This window comes from Miniopterus schreibersii, assembly GCF_964146895.1.
Source record: "Miniopterus schreibersii genome assembly, chromosome: 8".
In the NCBI taxonomy this organism is placed as follows: domain Eukaryota; kingdom Metazoa; phylum Chordata; class Mammalia; order Chiroptera; family Miniopteridae; genus Miniopterus; species Miniopterus schreibersii.
The window spans coordinates 8,523,815-8,544,579 of record NC_138109.1 but is presented as its reverse complement, the minus strand read 5'-3'; the positions used below and the strand labels follow the sequence as shown (position 1 = coordinate 8,544,579).

The window sequence follows — 20,765 nt, the reverse complement described above, 5'->3', positions numbered from 1 at the left end:
CCAGCCCGCCGAGGCCCGGAAGGGGCCAGTAGCGCTTCCGTCTCCGCCGGGATGCACGGAGGGCGGAGCTGCGGCCCGAGGACGCGACGCGAGCCCAGTTCCGGCGAGGAGGCCGCGCCAGTGACAGCGATGGCGGCGGAGTCGGCGCTCCAAGTTGTGGAGAAGCTGCAGGCGCGGCTGGCCGCGAACCCGGACCCGAAGAAGGTGAGCGAGCGGGCAGCGCGGAGCGGGGCGGGCGCTGGGCGGGCGCGGCCTCGTAACGGTCGTGGGCCCGAGCGCGGCCCCCACCCGGTCAGCCGGGGCCGTGGGGGCTCGGACCCGGAGCCAGGCCCCGCCGCGCTCGCAGCCTGGAGTCGGGAAGTTCGCGGCCATTGGCCGCAGCCCACGCGGTGGCATCCCGCACGGCGGGCGGCGGGTCTCGGCGGCCGGGGCCTCCCCGCCTCTCCGCCGGGCCGGGGCGCCTGCGGCGGACCGGGGCGCGCACCGCGCGGACGCCGCGTGTCGGCGGGGCTCCCCCGCCTCGGTCGGTGTCCCGCGCCAGCTGTTTCCCGTCGGGAGCGCCGGCCCGGAGTTAGCGCGGCCGCTGCGGGCCTCCGTGCGGAGTGTCCCCGGTCCCTTCGTGTTTCGATGTTTGTTCGGGGGCAGGAGGTGACTCTGTCCGCGTGATGGAGCCTAGGCTCGGCTGTGGTCCTGCGTCTCCGAGAGACGTTTTTATTGCTTCCCGGCTTGATATTGGAACTCGGATCTTTTCACTTTTGGGGTAAATCCCTTTAAAAACAAAGCAAAATGAACCTCACGTCATCTGTCTCTGTGGAGCGCAGAAACTCAGGTTGTGGTTGGAGGAAGAAAGGTTCGAAGTTGCGGGTAGATTTCCTCCTGGCCTTGAGAGACGGTAAGAGCTGCCGCTTCTCGCTTTGCAGCGAGTGATGGGCAACCATTTTTAATTGTACTCAGCTAGTTTTGTTTATTTTTTAAACTGTTTTCGCAAGTTAAATGCATTCTTCTCCCTCCCCGACTTTCTGTTGTCCATCTTGTCCGTGTCTTGGAGAGGGGATGTTAGAATTTTTAAAAATTGAAATACACGGCTGGAGACACCCCGGTTTGACTTATTCAGCCTTCTAGCTGGGGGTACAGTCCCCCGAGTGCCTGCTGAGGAAGTTATCGGGGGGCGGCGGCGATCAAGTGGTGGTGAGCCTTGGGTTCTAATCCTTTCACATGGACGGTCGGGACGTTCTTTGCTGAGCCTGTTTCCTCACCTGCTTCTTCCTAAGACTAAACCAAAGGCAGAAGTGCCAGGCTCGTGGGAAGTGCCCAGGTATCAGTCACCACCCTTCACAGATTCTCTTGAAGGGCATCTTTCTCTCTACCTTGTCCCCAGCTTCTCCTAGGTGAGGTTTTTCCTCCCTCTGTAAAGGCTGCACACAGCATCTCACCATCAGGCCACCTTTTAACTCTTCGCATTCTTACCTAGCTCAGAGATCCACTTATTTAGGAAGCCATTTTAGTTTTAAATCTGTGAAAACGTAAATGCTTTCAATTATTTTGTTATATTTTCTATTGCAGCTTCAGTACTTAGTGGCCAGGCAAATTTACGAGGTTCTTTTTTTGTTGTTAATCCCCACCCAAGGATATTTTTTCCATTGATTTTTAGAGAGAGGGGAGGGGAGGGGGGGAGAGAAAGAGAAACATTGAGGTGAGAAAGACAGACATCAATTTGTGGATTGAACCTGCAACCCAGGTACGTGCCCTTGACCGGGAATGGAACCCACAACCCTTTGGTGAGCAGGGGCCAGTGCTCTAAACACTGAGCCCCACTGGCCAGAGCACAAGTTCCTTTTTATAATCCTTTTTGGACATCTAATAAATGTTTATTATTTCTGAGTACTAGTTTGTTTTCCTCAACTGTAGGTTTGTGACTGATCTTTAAAACTTTAAAGCAATATTATGTAAACTCATCCCCTAACCCCAATTTTGGTCTTTCTATCAGGTTAAAACCATGCTCCATGTAGTATCTGTTGTAATTCTTGCACTAGAATTTAAATTTTGAAGAAGCCTTTCTAGTAGTAGATGTGCATGAAATTTCAAATTAGGAGAAGGTTTGACTTCTCATCCTGTTTGAACTATTAGTGATTATCGACAGTATTTGGGCTTTCTCCTCCCAGATAGGCATCACCCTGAACTTCTGGCTTTGTGTTATGAAGGGAGCATTAAGAAGATGAGAAAAGCCCTGGCCCGCACACCAAAAGGTGGCAGGTTCAATTTCTGGTCAGGGCACATACGTTCGGAGATCATTTTTGCAAAGAGCACACTAGTTGGCTTTCAGAAATGAGCCAACTACAGGGGGAAAACTGCAAGCTGGCACACTGGCCTTCTCAACCTTCTGTTAACCCAACAAGCTCCCACAGGTTGTTCTTGAAATTGCAAGATGATTATATAGCAGTACTGAATTTGCAACTAAATCTTGATTTCAAACCATTATTAGCCAAAGGGTAGATTCCACACCTATGTTCATAGATTTTCTGGCATTAAACATTAGTGTTTAGCCTGGCCGGGTGTGGCTCAGCAGTTGAGCATCGACCTAGGATCCAGGCGATTGGGGTTCGATTCCCGGTCAGGGCGCATGCCCGGGTTGTGGGCTCGATCAATGACTCTCTCATCATTGATGTTTCTGTCTTTCTCTCTCCCTCTCCCTGAAATCAATAAAGATATATTTAAAAACACACACACACAAAAAAAAACACACATCTGTGGTCGAGGTTTACTTGGGGAAAAGGTATCAGGCAGAGACAGGGTCACTTGGTTCCTACTATTTTATAAGAGTTTTCATGGCTGGTAAAGTTACCTGTCTGTTGTAACATTTTGAATGTGACAACTACCCAGGACACAGTTTGATGGGAAGTGGAGAAGAGGGAGTCAACATTACAGACATCTTTTACTCTTTGGGTTGAAGGAGTGTGCAGAGGACAACTGAAATTCCTAAGCATGCATTGTGCAGATGTTTGACATTTCTCAGTGACCTGTTATTAGTTCTCCCAACCTCTGCAAATGGTTTGTTGGTTTAGTAACAAGTTTCCATCTACCTGAGAATGCCCAGAGTGCTTTTACCTTGTCATTGCTTTTTTTCTTGAACCTCAATGAAAATAGAGGGGCTCTGAAGCCCATTTTCTCTTATGTTGAACCAGGTCATTTTGAAAATCTCCATGGTTTTAGTTTTGTCTGCATTTAAGTCGCCCCTACTAACCAGAAAGGTAGCATTTACCCCTCCAGTTAGTGCTAGGCTTTGAGATGGAACACACCCTCAGTGACTTCTGGCCCAGCCTTAGCAGTGGCTTCCTAGAGGTCCTGCCGATCCTGTCCCCATGGTGACTGACCTTTACGCTGTGGACTCTAAACTGTCTAACAACATGATACTATAAGGAGGAGCCTTTTGCTTTGTTTGAGGTATGCTAAGAGGCACAGCCCTATTTTCTGTTCCTATTATCTATGGACAGTGTTGTTATTTTGTAGGTTCCCTGGCTTTGTAGTACCTGCTGTGGTAGGTATACTTGACTTACTAGCTCATTAGACAAGTTACCTAACCTCACTGAGCTCAGTTTCAATATCTATAAAATGGGGAGAGTAATACCCACTTTATGGAGGTGGTTAATAAAGATGAAATGAGGTAGCACAAGTAAGAACTTAGCGTGGTAGCCAACACACAGTAGGTGGTATATAAATGCCTTCCAGGGGATGGCATTAGGGAAGACACCCACTTTAACCTTTTCAATGATTCTAAATTTTCCTTTAAGAAGAGGAATTGGCATTAATCATTGTACCCATGACTTGGATGGCAAGAAATACACATAAACTTTCTCCTAAGTTGGATGTTGGTGGTGATCAAATCTGAAGTGGAGGATAGTTTTCATTCAGCTGTGAAAGTGACACTCTCTAGTTCTGCCATTTGGCTTCTCATTTGTTCCTAGTCAAACAATGTCATTAGTGATCCACTTGCTCTGCCCAGTGACCGGATTCAGTAACTGTTGAAGTAGAATGACAAGGAAAACGTACTTACTGCTCCACCTATAGCATTGTGACATACCTACCGAGTATACCCTGGGCTGCACATGGAAAAAGGGCCAATCTTGTCATCTAACATGCCAGGGTAAAGGCAGTCACAGTTCTCTATTTTGAATTACTTGTAATTTGCAGCTTCTTGAATGGTGGTATATTTACACGGGTGTACACATTTTCTAGAGAAAGGCATGGCCAGTCACGACTTTTGGTGGAAATGGAGCAAGTAGGAATTGGATGGTGAATGTCTGGTTGAAGATCAAGGGTAGGCATTTAAAGATCTGTTCTTTGATTAATGAAATGATTAATAATAAACATTTATTGAGCTTTTATAGGATTCTAGGCACTACGGCTAAGGACTACATGTAGTTTGTCTCAGTGAGTCCTCTCGCTTGTGAGTAGAAACAGGATCCAGTTCCTATTTTGCAGATGAAGTAAATGAGGCTCAGAGGTTACTGACTTGGCTGACTCTGGAACTCTGTTTTAACAGTAGTGCTATCCTGATTTTGACCTAGTTTTAGGAACTACAGAAAGGAAATGTGACCAAACCCAGATCACTTTTCTAATATACCCACACATTGTTATGTTTTTCATTAACCGCAAAACTCTGATTCTGGCAACTTGAAATTGGTCTTGGCCTCCCATTGTATCCAAAACACAGTTCAGTTCACCCTTGCTGACTGTGCCTGGACACATGATGCCCTTTTCTTATAGAGGCCGCTGCTTCTTTTCCTCCATGCCAGGCCCATGGGTGATTTCCCTAACAGAAAGTCTCTCAAAACTGGGCCAAAGTGATAGTTGATGACTTTTCTTCGAGTTTGCAGGTTTGATTCTCTTTAAGTCTCGTTTCCTGTTGGTGTAGCATAGTGGTTGAAAGCCGGGAATCTAAAGCCACAGACCTAAGTGAATCTCACCCTACTTGCATCCTAGGGCAAGTAGCTTACCTTTCCTGAGCCTGTTTCACACTTGTAAAATCGGGATAATACCGTACTTGTTAATGTATAATACTTAGACTGAGTATTTAACCATCAGATGTTATTATTTGTTCCAGTGAATGATTATGATTTTATAGGAATTAATGTTTATTTTATTTTCTCTATAGCTATTAAAATATTTGAAGAAACTCTCCGCCTTGCCTATTACAGTAGACATTCTTGCGGTAAGAACTGTATAACTTTAGATATTATGAAAAAATATATCCTATCCCCTTCCCACTGAGAGAGATTGTACACAGTAAGACAAAGAACATGGGCTTTGGAAGTGAAAGAAACGAGACACAAGGCCATATATTGAATGATTCCATTTATATGAAATGTCCAGAATAGGCAAAAACCACAGGCAGAAAGTAGGTTAGTGGTTGCCAGGGGGTGGGGGGTAGATTGGTAACAACAGGGTTTCATTTTAGGATGAGAGAAATGTTCTGGAATTAGACAGTAGTGATGGTTGCACAGTATTGTGAGTGTTCTGGAAACCACTGAACTATACACTTTAAAATGGTTAAAATGATGAATTTTATGTTATGGGAATTTTATCTAAAAAAATTTTGAAAATTAAAAGAACATTGGCTTTGGCATCAACTAGTCCCAGGTTCAAATCCAAGTTCTGTGACTTTAGCCTGTTCTTTCTTTGTAAATTGTGGTAGATTCCTGCTTCACAGAGTTGTTACCATAAGGATTGATTCAGATACTGAATGAATGCAAAGCTCTTAGCTGAGTGCCTGACACCTGCCAGAATCACTCTGGTTATTATTGTAGAAGTGTTTTAATTCAGTATCTCCTTCTGATCTGGTATGCTGCATTTGCTACTATGTGTCATTAGAGGTTTAGGGTATAGAAACAAACTAATTTTGTACTGATACTTAACAAGGTGTATTTTTAGGAAGGAAGTTATTGATTTGTTGAAAAGCAGGAGGTCTGACTTCTTTGAAAATTGTGAGCCTGTTTCCACAACCCTCTAACAATTCCTTTGTCCAATGTATAGGAGACTGGGGTTGGGAAAACAGTAAACAGTTTAAGAAAACATGAGCATGTCGGAAGCTTTGCCAGGGACCTCGTGGCCCAGTGGAAGAAGCTGGTTCCTGTGGAACGGTAAGAACATTGCTCCGTAGGTTTAATTTCATGGTTAAATCTGATCATTATAGAATATTAGAAAATACTTAAAAATAGAAATAAGGATCAAAATTTCTTATAAATCTACCATCCAAAGATAAGGATTATTAACATTTTGGTATGTTTTTTTCTAATATTTTCTTAAAAGGCTTTTTATATATAATAGCCCCTTTGTTTTTATGTAACAAATACGCTCCTGTGTTAAGCGTTTTCATGTCCACAAGATGTTTGATCTTCTTTGTGTCCTGGGATCTTCAAGTTTAGTGAAACTCATCATTTTCCATTTATTGAACATTTGAGTTCCTGATTTTAAAGCTTAGTCGTGCCTTCGAGCAGAACACACTTACCTCCTTCCCAAGACCGTGTTTCTAACTCTATGAGTTAGGTCCCGTGGATAAGGTAACACTGAGGTTTAGAACTGCTTTATCTGCGTCTTCTTTTATTCAGAAACACTGAGCCCGATGAACAGGACTTTGAGAAGAACGACTCCCGAAAGCGCCCCAGGGATGCTCTTCAGGAGGAGCTGGAGGGGGACTGCCAAGCAAACTGGAAAGCCTCCGGCAGCAGGCCACACAGTCCTGATCACAGACAGAAAAAGCACCGGAAACCCGCAGAGCTCGAAAGACCTCACAAAGCATCTCTCAGTCAGGAGAGGAGAGACGAGCGAAAGAGGGGCCACAGGGTTTCACCAACTTATTACTCTTCGGACCATGAATCTTCCGATTACGGCCACGTTCAGTCTCCTCCGTCGTCCAGCAGTCCTCATCAGGTGTCCATGGACCATTACAGATCCCCAGATGAGGACCACGAGCCCTTTGTTCTACACCAGAAGCCTGGAAAGGGCCATAGTGACGCCTTTCAGGACAGGCTGGGGGTCAGCCAGGAAAGACACCTGGGTGAACCCCGGGGGAAAGGGGGTGTGAGTCAGAACAAGGAGCACAGATCTTCCCAGAAAGATAAACGTCCAGTGGTCGCCAGGGGAGATGAGAAGTCATCTTTGAACAGAGAGAAATCCCACAAGGCCACCTCCAAAGAGGAAAACCGGAGGCCCGTCTCAGGGGATGGCACAAAGGAGAAGCCGCCCTCTGGTGGTATCAAAAAAGAGAAGGAAAGAGGGGGCAGCTCCAGGAAGTTTTTACCCGCCTTGGAGATTGCGTCAGACAACCACCATAAAAAGCAAAAGCACAAAGACTTGGAGAAAACCAAGTCAGACAAAAACAGGCAAAGTCTACACAGCTTAGATGTAGGAAAGGGTGCCGGAGACATGCTGCCCAAGGCCAAAGAGAAGGCTGCTGACAACCTAAAGACTCGGGAAGGGAAAGGAAAAGCTCATCCTGACAAGAAGTCCCCCCGAGTGGAGGGGGCAGATATGGACGATGAATTTGAGCAGCCCACCATGTCTTTTGAGTCATACCTCAGCTACGACCAGCCCCGGAAAAAAAAGAAAAAGGTCACAAAAACCTCAGCCACGACTGTTGGGGAAAAGGGACTTAAAAAAAACGACGCGAAAAGCACTAGTAAAAACGTGGACTCAGTTCAGAAATTGCCTAAGGTGAATGAAAACAAGTCAGAGAAGCTTCTGCCGGCTGGAGCCGATGTGGCCAGGCCGAGAAAGGTAACCCCTTCAGCCCCTAGGTGGCTTCCACTCAGAGCATCCGGCTTTGAGGAGCTCCCAGGACCCGCCCTGCTGCTGTTTTGCTTGCCTGGCTTTTAGGTGGCCTGGTGAATTTCAGTTTGAAGTAATTTCCTCCAGGCCCCTCTAGCTGCCAGGGTTAGGGAACACCCAAGAAAAGTGTTTGCTGAGGTGTCCCATGTGCTAGGCCCATCTGTATGTATTTCCTGACTTAGGTCGTCAGACATGACTGCTGCCCCTCCTCCAGCCTGGATCTCCGTCACTTTTCTGCCTGGTCCACACTGCTGGGGATGGTCTGGAGGAAGGGAGCTGTGCCTGTAAGAAGGGGCTCTCCAGTCACTGGTCTCTCCTCTGCAGGTCCCCATCGATGTACTGCCAGTGTTGCCAGACCTCCCATTACCTATGATACAGGCCAATTACCGGCCACTTCCTTCCCTTGAATTGGTGTCCTCCTTCCAACCAAAGCGAAAAGGTAATTTTCTATATTTTTTTTTAAATGGAAGCAAAATTTTAAAAATCATTTATGGTCTGTCATCAGATTTCAGTGTGTTTCCTAATTGCATAGGCTCTGGAGTTTGATGCATTGGGCTTGAGTCCAGCTCTGCCTTCTACAAGTTACATGAACTTTGTTAGGAACTTAATTCCCTTGGACTTCAGCTTCATATTCTGTAAATGGGAATGATAATGGTTTCTGCCTCATACATAGGGCTGTTAAGTGGATTAAAAGCTGATACAGCTCTTAGCGCTCGGTTTTTCCCATAGTAAATGTTCAGTAAATCTTAGCTGCTGCTGTTATTAGCAGCCTTTTATTCTGTATGCTCCACATGAGCTTTTTAAAAGTCTAGTTTTTTATTTTATTTCTTTTTAAATATATCTTTATTGATTTCAGAGAGAGGAAAGGAGAGGGAGAGAGAGAGAAACATCAATGATGAGTCATTGATTGGCTGCCTCCTGCATGCCCCTGACGGGATCGAGCCCACAACCTGGGCATGTGCCTTGACTGGGCATTGAACCCCGATCGCCTGGATCCTAGGTCGACGCTCAACTGCTGAGCCACACCTGGCTGGGCTAAAAGTCTAGTTTTAATAGCAAAAGAATTAAAAGCCACAGAAGTGTTTCTCAGCAAAACTAACAGGTAAATCATGGTTCATCCACGTAGTGGCATCCTGGGTGGCTGTTGGTTGGGCATCATCCTGTGCCCCAAAAGGTTGCCAATTTGATTCCTGGTCAGGACACATGCCCAGGTTGCAGGTTCGATCCCTGGTTGGGTGTGCAGGAGACAGCTGATCACCATTTCACTCTCACATAGATTTGTGTGTCTCTCTCTCCCTCCCTTCCTCTCTAAAAATCAATTTTTAAAAAAAGTGGAAAGGCTATATACTAACATGGCTTGATTTCTAAAATGTGGAAAATGAAAAATGATGATACTATAGAGTATGTTATTAATTGGTTAAAAAGGAATAAAATTCATATTTGCTTGCTTTTGCATAGACTCTTTGGAAAGATACACAAGAAACTGATAATATTGGTTGCTTCTGAGACTGAGGATTGAGATGGGAAGGAGTTTTTACTGTATCGCCTAGAGCTTTTTGTAACTTACATCCCCGTTTTCCTTGCAATTTACTTCCCTGTTTTCCTTGCGCTATAGCACAGCCTTCCTCCCAGGAAGAGGAAGAAGCTGGATTCACTGGACGGAGAATGAATTCCAAGATGCAGGTGTATTCTGGTTCCAAGTGTGCCTATCTCCCCAAAATGATGACCTTGCACCAGCAGTGCATCCGGGTACTTAAAAACAACATCGACTGTAAGTCACATGCTTTTCTCTTGCTCTCAAGCACATTGTGGCACTGGGAATGTATCACTGGGTGGCTTGGCTGCTACTCAGTGCTTTCACCTTTGATTCTCTGCAGCAATCTTTGAAGTAGGAGGCGTCCCGTATTCTGTTCTTGAACCTGTTTTGGAGAGGTGTACACCTGATCAGCTGTATCGTATAGAGGAATACAATCACGTGAGTATCCTGTTTGGGTGGGAAGGGGGCAGTTTTCTGGCTTGTGTCTCCAAAAATAGCTTTGTCTCTATGAATCTGCTGCAGCTGAAGGGCAGGCCACTGGGTGGATCACTGTTCTGGGGATGTTTGTTTTGCCAGTGGACCTTTAAACAAGAATATTTTTAGCATCTGCCCCTGGCATCTTAAGTGGGCCTCGGGCTAGAATCAAGGTGGGATTCAAAGGGAACAGGAAAACACTTCCCACACCTCCCTTGAGCTTGCCTGATCACAGGTCAAGGGAGAATTCTGGCAGCACTGCCCCGGGGATCCAGGCCGGGGACAAAGCTTTGTGTTGACATTTAAAAGAGCACAAGTGGCTTGGTGTGTCCTAGAAACATTGAGATCTATCCAGAAATTCTCGTAATGCTGGGACATACTCATCTGATTACATTAGTCATTTCTCTAATTCCGAGGGCATCCTGACACATCTTTCTTAGGTGGCCCCCTTGCCATTACAGTTCAGTGCAGTGCTTGGGAAATGCCTGGATTTGACTTTATTATGGTTCTACCCTTCACTGATTTTTCTAAAGGAAAAGACTGACCTTAAACTGATTTTGTGTTATCTTGTCTCCTAGCCCCACAACCCCCAGAAGCAGCTAGTACAGTGCCTCACATTTAACTTTTTCTAGAACCATGGTATTTTAATACAGTTCTCTGCAGACCAAAAAATCATTAGGAAACCCTAGGTGATTAAGGGTGGAGAAGATATGTAAGAGTGCTTGCATATAAATGATGTCCTCGTTGTGGTTTTAGGTATTAATTGAAGAAACAGATCAATTATGGAAAATTCATTGTCACCGAGACTTTAAGGATGAAAGGCCAGAAGAGTATGAGTCGTGGCGGGAGATGTACTTGCGGCTTCAGGATGCCCGAGAGCAGCGGCTACGGTTGCTGACAAAGAATATCCAATCTGCACATGCCAATAAGCCCAAAGGTAAGGGGGTATGAGAGACTGGCAGGATGGGGCCTGGCAAAATAGTAAGCCCTGTGCTCTGGTCCACAGCAGGGTCTTGGTGGGCCCCACTGATGTAGGGCCTGTGGCCCCTAAATCTGTTGCATTTGCAAAAGTGGGGCAGAGATGGGGTTTTTTCCTACCACTGCTCATGCTACTGTACAGAGTAGTTTTCAGGATGGGTTGAACTCTCGGTTTTGGGGGCACTCAAAAAGCCTTTCTCTGGTAATAGGGTAGATTAGTGAAATAACAAGAGCATCTCTGTTCAAGAAGGTAGGTATTAATCTCCTCATTTCTCTACAGGCCGACAAGCAAAGATGGCCTTTGTCCACTCTGTGGCCAAGCCACCTCGTGATGTTCGAAGGAGACAGGAGAAGTTTGGAACAGGGGGAGTAGTTATGCCCGAGAAAATCAGGTACTGTCTCTGCTCCTCTCCAAGCTCAGGGAAGAGAGGTCAAGAGCTTGTCACTCACCCAAGAAGGTAGCCCAGGTGCAAGATGCAGTTCATTTTGGGTATGAAAGCACAGCAGTGCAGAGTGGGCTCTGGAGCCCCAGCTTCCTCAGCTGCTGTGCAGGCTGGATAATTATTCCTGCCTCTCAGAAAGGTCAAGATTATGTGGAGAAAAGGGCCTGGGTTCTGGGAAACATCACTTATGCTTTCCCTTTCCCCATTTCAACAAAAATGGGGTTTACTGTATGACTAAATGACTTAATCTAAGTCACATTAGCATTTTCACAACACAGATCTATACCTAAACAGTGAATAGTTGAGATTATCATTCATTCTGAAGGACTGACGCTGTCATCTCAGCCATTTCCAGAAGCTTGGGTGCTAGAGTTCACTGGTCAAGGCTAGGAAGTTGAGTCTTCTCAGAAAGGCCAGCTTCAGATTGTTGGTGCTGTGGGTGGATTTTTCGTGCTCATTACTAACCAGCTTTGTTCTGTGTTGCAGGATTAAGCCAGCCCCTTACCCCATAGGAAGCAGCCATGCTCCCTCCAGCAGTGGCAGCAACCACAGCTTCAACACCAGCCCAGAGGAGCCAGTCTATGACGGCCCGAGCACCAGCAGTGCGCACTTGGCGCCTGTGGTCAGCAGCACTGTTTCCTATGATCCTAGGAAACCGACTGTGAAGAGTGAGTGACTTGGGGTTTCCGCTCAGATATTTCAAAACTAGTATTTGAACCCCTTTGCTGTCATTACTCCTGTATCATTTTGTTGGATGTAGCACACGTATGATGCCTTGCAAGTAGCTGATCTAAATGTCAGTGCCTCCTTCCCCTGCTTTGTTCATAATGCTTGTGTATCTTTAATGATCACAGGAATATTCACTTTGGCACTCTGCCCTTTTTTTTTTTTTAACCTAAATGGAAACCTCCAGGCAATTACAGGGTTCATAACCATCATTGACAGCTACATGATAGTTCACCTTATTGAGGTTTTATACCTTAAAACCCCAGTTTCCAAGTATTTTTTATATCTAGTTGGGTCTGTTTTGTATTTTATTAACTTGATTACCCTTGGCGATGCCCAATATTCTAAGGAGGTGACCTAACTTAAAAGCATTATTCTGTCTTCACTTTAGGGTTGTGAGAGGGTAGGAATCCTGGCTTAAGCTGTGGCTGAGCTCAGGTAAACCAGTCCTTAGGTGGTATCTGCATTTAGCTCATGTTAGACCTGTTGCTACCTTGGCAGACGGGGTGGGAAGGGAATGATTTTTTTGCTGGTTTGGATGTTGGTGAGGCAGTTAAATTATGGCTCAGCATGGCCTTTAGAGTCTGGATTGAATTCTAGTTCTGCCACTTGCTGTACAACCAGGGGCAGGTTGGCTAGTTTCTCTGAGTCTTGGTGAGGTTGTTGGAATTAGAAATAGTGATTGTTCTGGGACTGGCAGGTGCACAGCAAGGGTTAGCTCTATTCTGCTGCTTATGTTGTGGTGTTAGCAGACAGCTTCCACTTGCATCCATTTTTCTGGTGGTGCAGAACCAAGAGTGGCGAGACTTCGGCTTTGGTTGTAAAGCACTGTTTTGTATGTCTGAACTGCTGCGGATCTGAAACAACAGCCTTATTTCTCTTTTCACAGAAATTGCCCCTATGATGGCTAAGACAATTAAAGCTTTCAAGAACAGATTCTCCCGACGATAAACTGAGGACTTGCCTGGAGATGGAATTTGGGGTGAGGAGGACAAGGACAGTGGGGGCTGGGGAATGGAACTTCCAAAGGCGGCCCAGATCTTCTGCTCCGTGGACGCTTTGGTCTCGGAACCCTGCACAGTCCGCAGGTGTCAAGTCTGTGAACCCATGTGCCGCAGCCACCGCCTCCCTGCCTGGAGGGTACTTCAGAACTCTGAAGATGTGAAGCCTCAGTCTCACTGAGCGTTTTAAGGTCAATTATACTTTTGTTGTTATTTAGCTTCTTTGTAAACTATAAGATAGTTTTAATTAATAAATATCGCCCCAGATTGTATTTATATTACCCCCAGGATTTTTGGGTTTGTTTTCTGTCCTCTGCCACACGCTCAGCCTTTTCTTTTCAGGGCTCTTTGTTAAAGTTAAACAAGAGCCCAGTGAAAGCCATTCCCGTCCCAGTTCAGCTCTCCCAAGTGGACTCTGGTGCAGAGGGAGGACGGGGCATCCGCAGAGCCTGTGTGGGGCCTGCTCCACGTAGGGCGAGGAGTGAGTCCTGGGCTGCCCATCCTAAGGGGGCCTCGGTATGCAGGCGGGGAGCATCCGGGATAGACCCTCACCCCTGAGACCCTTCGCGGTGTTGCTTTGAGTTCCTCTCTTATTCATTAAATAGTATTTATTAAGGGAGGTATTTGTAAAGGTCTAGTCTTTCCCCTCATCCTTTTTGCCAGTTCCCACTTTTTTTTTCTTTTTGAGGCTCACTAGAGGACATAGTACCTTGGGAGATCAATTTGCACAGAACCCCAGCATTTTTACAATTTCCAGTGTCTGATTCAAAACTTTAGGGTTTTTCCCCCTCCCCTGTTCTTCCTTCTCCCACTAGCATGGGGCAAAAACACAAATACATGGCAGGGCTTTTGGTAGAGTCCCCCACCCCCAAAATGCAACTTTAGAGTTTTAAAAGCCAGCACTTTAATCTCGATCCTTGTGAATTACTACTAGAAGTGAATGGTTTTAAAAGTTGTAATGCTATGTTGGAAATTGGTTTTGTTTTTGCTTTCTTTAAAAGGTAAGATCATGTAATTGGAAGAGCACAACAGTTTACTATGTTTTGTAGAGAACTTTGCAGCTGAAGCTCTCCCTACTTTTCAAGTGTTTAAGCCAGAATTTGGAGGGAAGGGCCAACTTTGCAAAAGTGTCTGAGCCGTCGCGTCAGGATGGGGAGAACCACAAGGGCGTCCATCTGATTTGGGAAGGGAGGGTCTCACTTGTGAGTTGACTTAGGAGCAAGGTCAGAACTAGGGGGATAGTGCCAGTGCCCTTCTTGGCTGTTGAAGAGCATTGAGCTAGTAAGAACCCAGATGGCTGTGACCCCAGTGGAAGTAGATGCTATAAATCGAGGTGCTCATCCTTATGAAACCCAATCAATAGATAGGTCTTGATTAGTGTGACAGCCCGAGGAGCTTGGCAGGCAGTCCCCTCAACAAGCCCACTCCAAGCTCAGAATATGGAGGGAGCATTTGAGATCTTGCTCCCTGGCATATGTCCTCAATTTGGGTCAAATAAACTATAAAAATTCTCAAAAGAAAGCTCAATGTGGAGGCGACTGTTTTTAACCATCCTGGAGACCTCGGTTAGACTAACTCTGAAGATCCAGAGCAGCAAACTATTCATTGTGCATTGCTGTGCTGGGTGCCTGTTGTGACAGGACTTAAGTATTGCTCTGTTTTAATTTGCTGTATTTTTTAATTGGGTAAAGTATTATTTCTCTTGATTGATTTTATTTCTCTTGATTGACTGTATTACCATTCCACCCCTATCCCCAAGTCTAATATTAGGAAGCCTCTTACCTAAAACCAAATGAACATCTGGGTCAGGTGCCTAGAATGGCTTCCACCACCTTGAATCTATTGCTTAGCTGTGTGTTCAAGTCTTTGTCACTGCAACCAGTTTTTCACATTTCAGATTCAGTTGTGTATGATTTAATTTCCTTTATTAGGAATCTTTAGGCAGGGAGGGAGAAACACATGTTCATCCCAACATCACTACCATAAAGATTTTGATCACCCCTGTTTGCATAGAGCCAGACCCTTCCCCTGCCCTTCTAAGCATGTCTGCGTGAGGGATGTGACTTGGTGAGGAGTAAGGAGGGAGGAGAAACTGGATTTCTTACCTGGGTGACTGAATGGCTGCAGAGCAGACAGAGGATGATGTCAAACATTTGGTCTCACTTGTGAAAACTTGTGCAATTTTTTTTTCCTGTGCTACACTACATACAAATCAGCAAATTACAAATTAACCCTTTGTGATCGTTGGTATAATGAGCAGTTTCTTTAGGGCTTTTTCTTTCCGGGAAGCGGGAGGGAAAGGAGCAAGGTGTCATCCTGCTCTTCATTTGTATTTTGGTCCCAAAATGTAAATACAATTTTCTATGTTACTTTTTTGTGGTAACTACCAAGATGAATATTTTAATTAGATAAGTTATATGAAAAGGAAGAAAAATTCCATGTCTAAATAAAAAAACAAACAAAAAATCCCATATACTGTTGTCTTTCTCCCTTCTTGTGTCAGAGAATGGAAGTCGGTCACAAAATGTCTGGTTCCTGGGCTGTGAGGCAAAGATCTTAATCCTTGGGCTGAGCCATAAAGGATGTTGGATTTTTGTCTGTAGCGTAGCAGGTCTGGGAAAGGGGAAAGAGCCCTGTAAGCAAAGGGAGAAACTCAGATAAAAATGAGTGCCTAGTGGGGAGCAGGCACTGTCCTTTGTTATGCTTGGAACCCTGGGACTGAGCTATTAATCCCATTAACAGTTAGAAACTGAGTCTCAGGCAGAGAAATAATGCAGCCAAAGCCTCATAGCTAGGAAGTAGCAAAGGAAAGGATTTCCAACTCAGATTCTCCAACTGCAAAGAATGTCACTCCACCTTTCAGTCACTTCTTGGGGGTGTGAAAGATACAGGTAGGTCTCCTCAGTCTTATATTGGCTTCCTAATGAGAGCATAATGAACACTAATGCACAGACAAGTCATGTCAACAAGGAATTAAGGAGAACCTGCTGTGTTTGCTGAGCTGCTAGAGTTTCAGCAGTTGCTAATGGAGCTGAGGGCTTGGGTTCAGCCCCTGCATACATCCAGTGGGTTGGATCTTACCTTAAACCTACATCTCACAACACAGTTTTACTACCCCTTCTCTCCTAAAGAGGGCACTTTTTATATATGTATTATTTTTCCCAATTCTTTATTGGACCTCATTCTCGCTAGTAGAAATTACTATGCCTTGAAGTTAATTATAGATCATGGTATCTGATGAGTGACTTTACCCAGAGTTTGTAAGTTATTTGTCCCTTATTAATTCAACATTTGCTGAGCCAGGACCTGTACTAGACCCTGGACTATAGAGTAACACAATCAAGTCTGGCGATCACAGGTAAGAGTAACTGGCCTCGCTGGTTATGCACCTACTGTGTGCCAGGCAGCACTCTGTCTCATATACATGGCCTCCATTATCACAATGATCCTACAAGGTAGGTGGTCAGGGCCCCATTTTAAGAATGAGAAAACTGAAGCACAGGGAAACTAAGAACTTTCCCAAGGTCGCAAATCAGCAGTGGTGCTGTGTGTTGGCCTGACTCCCAAGCACACATTCTTACATTTATCTCATAAACACACATACCCAGTGTTAGGCTTCCGCAGCAAAGCTGACTCCAATGCAAAAGATGCCCAGGCAAGGCCCTAATCATTTCTAAGAATGATTTTTTCCCTCTGCTTCACGTAACTGATGCCCAGGAGAATCCTCTACCTGGCTAATCACCTTGACAGATGCCCCCTTTACAGGGTTTTTCCATTAGCGTTCCACATCCACGTGAGTCCCTGGTTATTGGCTAAATGGTGACATAGGCAGTTTGTCTTCACAGGTTCCCAGACTTCTCTTTCTGTGATGCCTACTGTCTCAGTCCTTCTCAAAAACTTACGAGGAGCCCTGGCCGGTGTGGCTCAGTTGGAGTGCATTGTCCTGTGCACCAAGGGTCTGGTTTGATTCCTGATCAAGGCACATGCCCAGGTTGCGGATTTAATCCCCTTTGGGGTGTGTGCGGTAGGCAGCCGATCAGTAACTCTCATCATTGATGTTTCTATCTCTCCCTCTCCCTTCCTCTCTCTGAAATGAATTTAAAAATAATAATTTTAAAATAAAAATAAAAGTGTTTCAGCCTCATTGAAACAGATTCTGTTCTTGAGCTAAGGAAATGTTTGCAAATGGGCCCTGGGAGTCGGAGAAAGAAAAATCAAAGCTATTCCTACCTGCCGCAGAGTAGTCCCAGGAGTCAGTGACGTTCCCATTCCCATTCGTCCTCAGACAAATATAGAAGTGCAAGTGAAGGGGCTGAGTAACAGGCTAACAGCTGATTCCCAAATCAGCTACAGTTTCTTCCAAATTCAGCCCTCTAAACAACTGCAGTTTTCCATCCAACCAGACGTGGGCGCTGAGCTGAAAGTCTTGCTCTCAGCAACAGCAATAGACAACTATTTAACCTTTTCCCATGGACCCAAACATTTTTCATGCATTACCTCATATTACCCCCATAACAAAACCCTACAAAGTAGGTACTAGTATTCCCATTTATATACAACAAATCCGAGGCTTAGAGAAGCTAAGAACCTGCCCTGCAAGCCATTCCTAATTGTGGGACTGGGTCAAGAGTACAAAAGGAGGCATACTTAAAAAGTTATAAATGGAAGCTAATAAAATGTTAAGTAAAATACAGCCCATTCTGCTACCTTGACAAATAAACCTTCACAATGACCTGGAAGGCTACATTCAAATTTTTGGGTCTCTTGGAACTCTGCACTAGAGGGTGGTGAGTGGGGGAGAGCAGGACTCTTGCCCCACCCCCCCTTCTCTTCATATCCCTAAATATGTTCCCCTGCAAGGGCCTTGTGCACATGCGTGCAGATGTCTTAACCTGCATTCCCATGTTCTGTACTAAAGTTTCTAAACTGAAAGGGTGCATTACGTATCCAGCATAAAATGACAGAAGAGCCACATCATCACATTTCAGAATACTAGGGACCAGGAGAAGATCTTAATAGCTTCTAGAAAGGGACTGGGGGGGGAAACTCAAAGAAACAGGAATCAGAATGATACTGTACTTCTCAAAGCTAGAAGAAAACAGAGAAATATCTTCAAAATTCGGAGAGAATTCAATCCTCAGTCAAATTACCAAATAAATATAAGAATAAAGACTTAGTAGTCACTTAACATGTATGGTGGTGTGGTAGCCACCCTAAGGTGGCCTCCAGTGAGTTCTACCTCCTGGTATGCACACCTGTCATGGCTGACCTGTGGAACCATGGGATATTGTAGGATTGACAGTATGACTTCTAAGGCTAGGTCATAAAAGACATTGTGGTTTCTACCTTGCTCTCTCTTATGCCCCTTGCTCTGGTGAACGCCAGCCACCATATCATAAAGACATTCAAGCAGTTCTATGGAGAGGTCCACTAAGGAATTGAGGCCTCTTGCCAACAGCCTGCACCACTTGCCAGCCATGTGAGTTCACAATCCTGGAAGTGGATCCTCCAGCCCCAGTCAAACTTTCAGAAGACTTCAGGCTCATGAGAGAGCCGAACCAGAACCACCCAGCTATGCCAGAAATTGTGAGAGAAATGTTCATTGTTGTTTTAAGCCATTAAGTTACACAATGAAAGATAACTAACTCAAATATATTGGGTTGGGGGGAAGCCACAGTGTTTTGCAGTTCTTCCAATCGATAGATCAAGACTGTCCATCCTGGAATTTGGGTTTCGTCAATGAAACTTGTTTTTGGCTGAATGTATATTAGCAAAAATTATAGAAGCTGAGAGTTAAAAAGTGCTTGTGTAATTGGATCTTCCCTCTCTTGCTCCTGGAACTCTGCAACTGCTGCCATGTGACTAAGCTCAGGTAGCCTGCTGGAGACATGTGGCCCATACCTTAGATGACAGTATCACAACTTGACATGTGAGTGAGGCTATTCCAGGCTATCTAGCCCAAGCCAACTGGCCCAGAAAAGAACTTCCCAGGCAATCTACTGATTCATGAGAAATAATGAATGCTTGTTTTTAAGCTTTTAAATTTTAGGGTGATTTGTTACACAGCATAAGCTAATTGATACAACATATTTACTTCCTGTGCACTTTTTGTTTCAGGAAACGAGGATGATCTCAAAGCCTGCATAGTTCCTAACCTTATACTGATTTGGGGCAAGTTAATTCACCTGTTTCAACCTCAGTTTTCCTCATCTTCAAACTGGAGGTAACTGGGTAACACCACCTATCTCTTAAAGCTCATGTGACAAATAATTGCGATGAATTACATAATGTGCTTAGTGCAATGCCTGGCACACAGTGCTCAACAAATCAGAAAAGGATGACAATGATGAAAATGACAAGCCAAAAGTGACAAGTCCTGAGTAAGGCCTGTGTTAGTCCTGCAGTGGGACGTGATCTTTTCAAAGAAAGACTGAGTGTATCATTGAGTGTATCATTCAATTAAACAAACATTTACTAAGCTTCTACCACATGCCAACTCCCTTGCCTGAAACTGTGATGTGAAAGCAGGAATAATTCATGACATTGAGCTATATTGAACCAGAACCAAGTTTACCTATTTCACAAAGAAGTGAACTAGGACAGCAAAATATTCCTGAATGAAACTTGAACATATGGATATTTTGGTTCGTGTTTCACCAGCCTCATCTTGTCTGGATGCTCCAGAGCCAGAAGTGAAGGGCAGGGGAAATCCAGAATATCCCATAACTCTCCACATCTGTCTTTCCCCCTCCCCACCAAGGGGTAAGAACACATTCTATCCTGAAACCAAAGTAATTTCAACTCTAAACAGTGGCTTTCAATTCTTTGGACTTCAACCCACAATATGAAAAACATTTTATGTTGCACCCGAGTACACAAACCCAAAACTGAAACAAAAGTTCCATAAATTGAGACTTAAAATGTGGGATCCATTCTGAATTTCTTATTCTATTCTTCTATTTTCTATTCTATTAAATTTTTTACACTTGATTTTAGCCAAAAAGCCGAGAAGCAGTCTCTTTTATTTTTTGAATGGTGATCACATTACTCTAAATGGACTTTAAGACCCATTAAATGGGTCACAACCAATCCTTTGAAAAAAAACTGCTCTGAAATATCACGGGACTTCAAGGTCATCTAGTCCAACCCTCGCACTTGACAGCCGGTAAAATGAGACTCTGAACTCAAGGCCACACAGCTAGTAAGTGGCAATGCTTGGATTTAAATCAAGATCTGACTCGGCTATTGAATTCTCACCAGGTGTCAGCCCCCGTGCCGAGTTCTTTAAGTGCATTATTTCATTTAATACTCACTGCGATCCTATGAAACAGATATTATCATTCCCACTTGACAGATGAGGCAACGAAGTCTCAGGATGGGGAAAGGACTTATTCAGAGTGTCACGCCGTCAGTAGCAGACTCAGGACTTGTCTTCAGATCCAGCCGTCCATGAAGCCCATGCTCTCGATCGCTAAGCCCACTGTGAAGAAAGTGGCGAGGCCCGTGGGTTTGTAAGGTCTAAGCGCCTCAGCGTGCACCTGCGCGGCGGCGATAACGTCGTCTCCCGGCTCTTCAGGCCTTATCACTGCGCACGCTTTCCTCCGCCAGCTCCCCAAAACATTGGCGGTAAAAGAGCACAGACTAGTCTAAGCGGGAGGGAGGTTCGAAACCCAGCGCCACCATTTACTCGGAACGCCAGCTGAATCTCTGCCCTGAAGTTTCTCCATCTGTGGAACTCGGCTAGGAAGAGTTTTCTTCTCCGGGAAAAAAGCGGCATTAGTT

At 45.0% G+C, this 20,765-nt stretch overlaps 1 protein-coding gene and 1 long non-coding RNA gene across 2 annotated transcripts; one reads left to right on the top strand and one right to left on the bottom strand.

The window, feature by feature from the left end:
* The first annotated feature begins 42 nt into the window (after nucleotides 1-42).
* ELOA (elongin A) lies at nucleotides 43-15,456 on the top strand. The gene is made up of 11 exons (XM_081145718.1): nucleotides 43-204; nucleotides 5,153-5,209; nucleotides 6,031-6,137; nucleotides 6,606-7,773; nucleotides 8,149-8,263; nucleotides 9,440-9,595; nucleotides 9,702-9,799; nucleotides 10,592-10,772; nucleotides 11,094-11,205; nucleotides 11,743-11,924; nucleotides 12,872-15,456. Exons 1-11 carry the CDS (start codon nucleotides 52-54, stop codon nucleotides 12,931-12,933), a joined length of 2,391 nt encoding a protein of 796 aa, XP_081001844.1. The 5' UTR covers nucleotides 43-51; the 3' UTR covers nucleotides 12,934-15,456.
* LOC308561141 lies at nucleotides 15,227-20,744 on the bottom strand. Its single transcript, XR_013999438.1, has 2 exons — nucleotides 20,297-20,744; nucleotides 15,227-15,616 (listed from the first exon to the last, which is right to left on the bottom strand). It is a non-coding gene; the product is annotated as an uncharacterized lncRNA (long non-coding RNA).
* Nucleotides 20,745-20,765: the final 21 nt, after the last annotated feature.

What these genes read in the sequence shown, in the direction of transcription:
- ELOA (XM_081145718.1), top strand. Translation starts at nt 52, where the DNA reads ATGCACGGAGGGCGGAGCTGCGGCCCGAGGACGCGACGCGAGCCCAGT. An exon ending in ACTTAAAAACAACATCGACT is followed by an intron (nt 9,596 to 9,701) that starts GTAAGTCACATG and finishes GATTCTCTGCAG; the next exon opens with CAATCTTTGAAGTAGGAGGC. An exon ending in GTATAGAGGAATACAATCAC is followed by an intron (nt 9,800 to 10,591) that starts GTGAGTATCCTG and finishes TTGTGGTTTTAG; the next exon opens with GTATTAATTGAAGAAACAGA.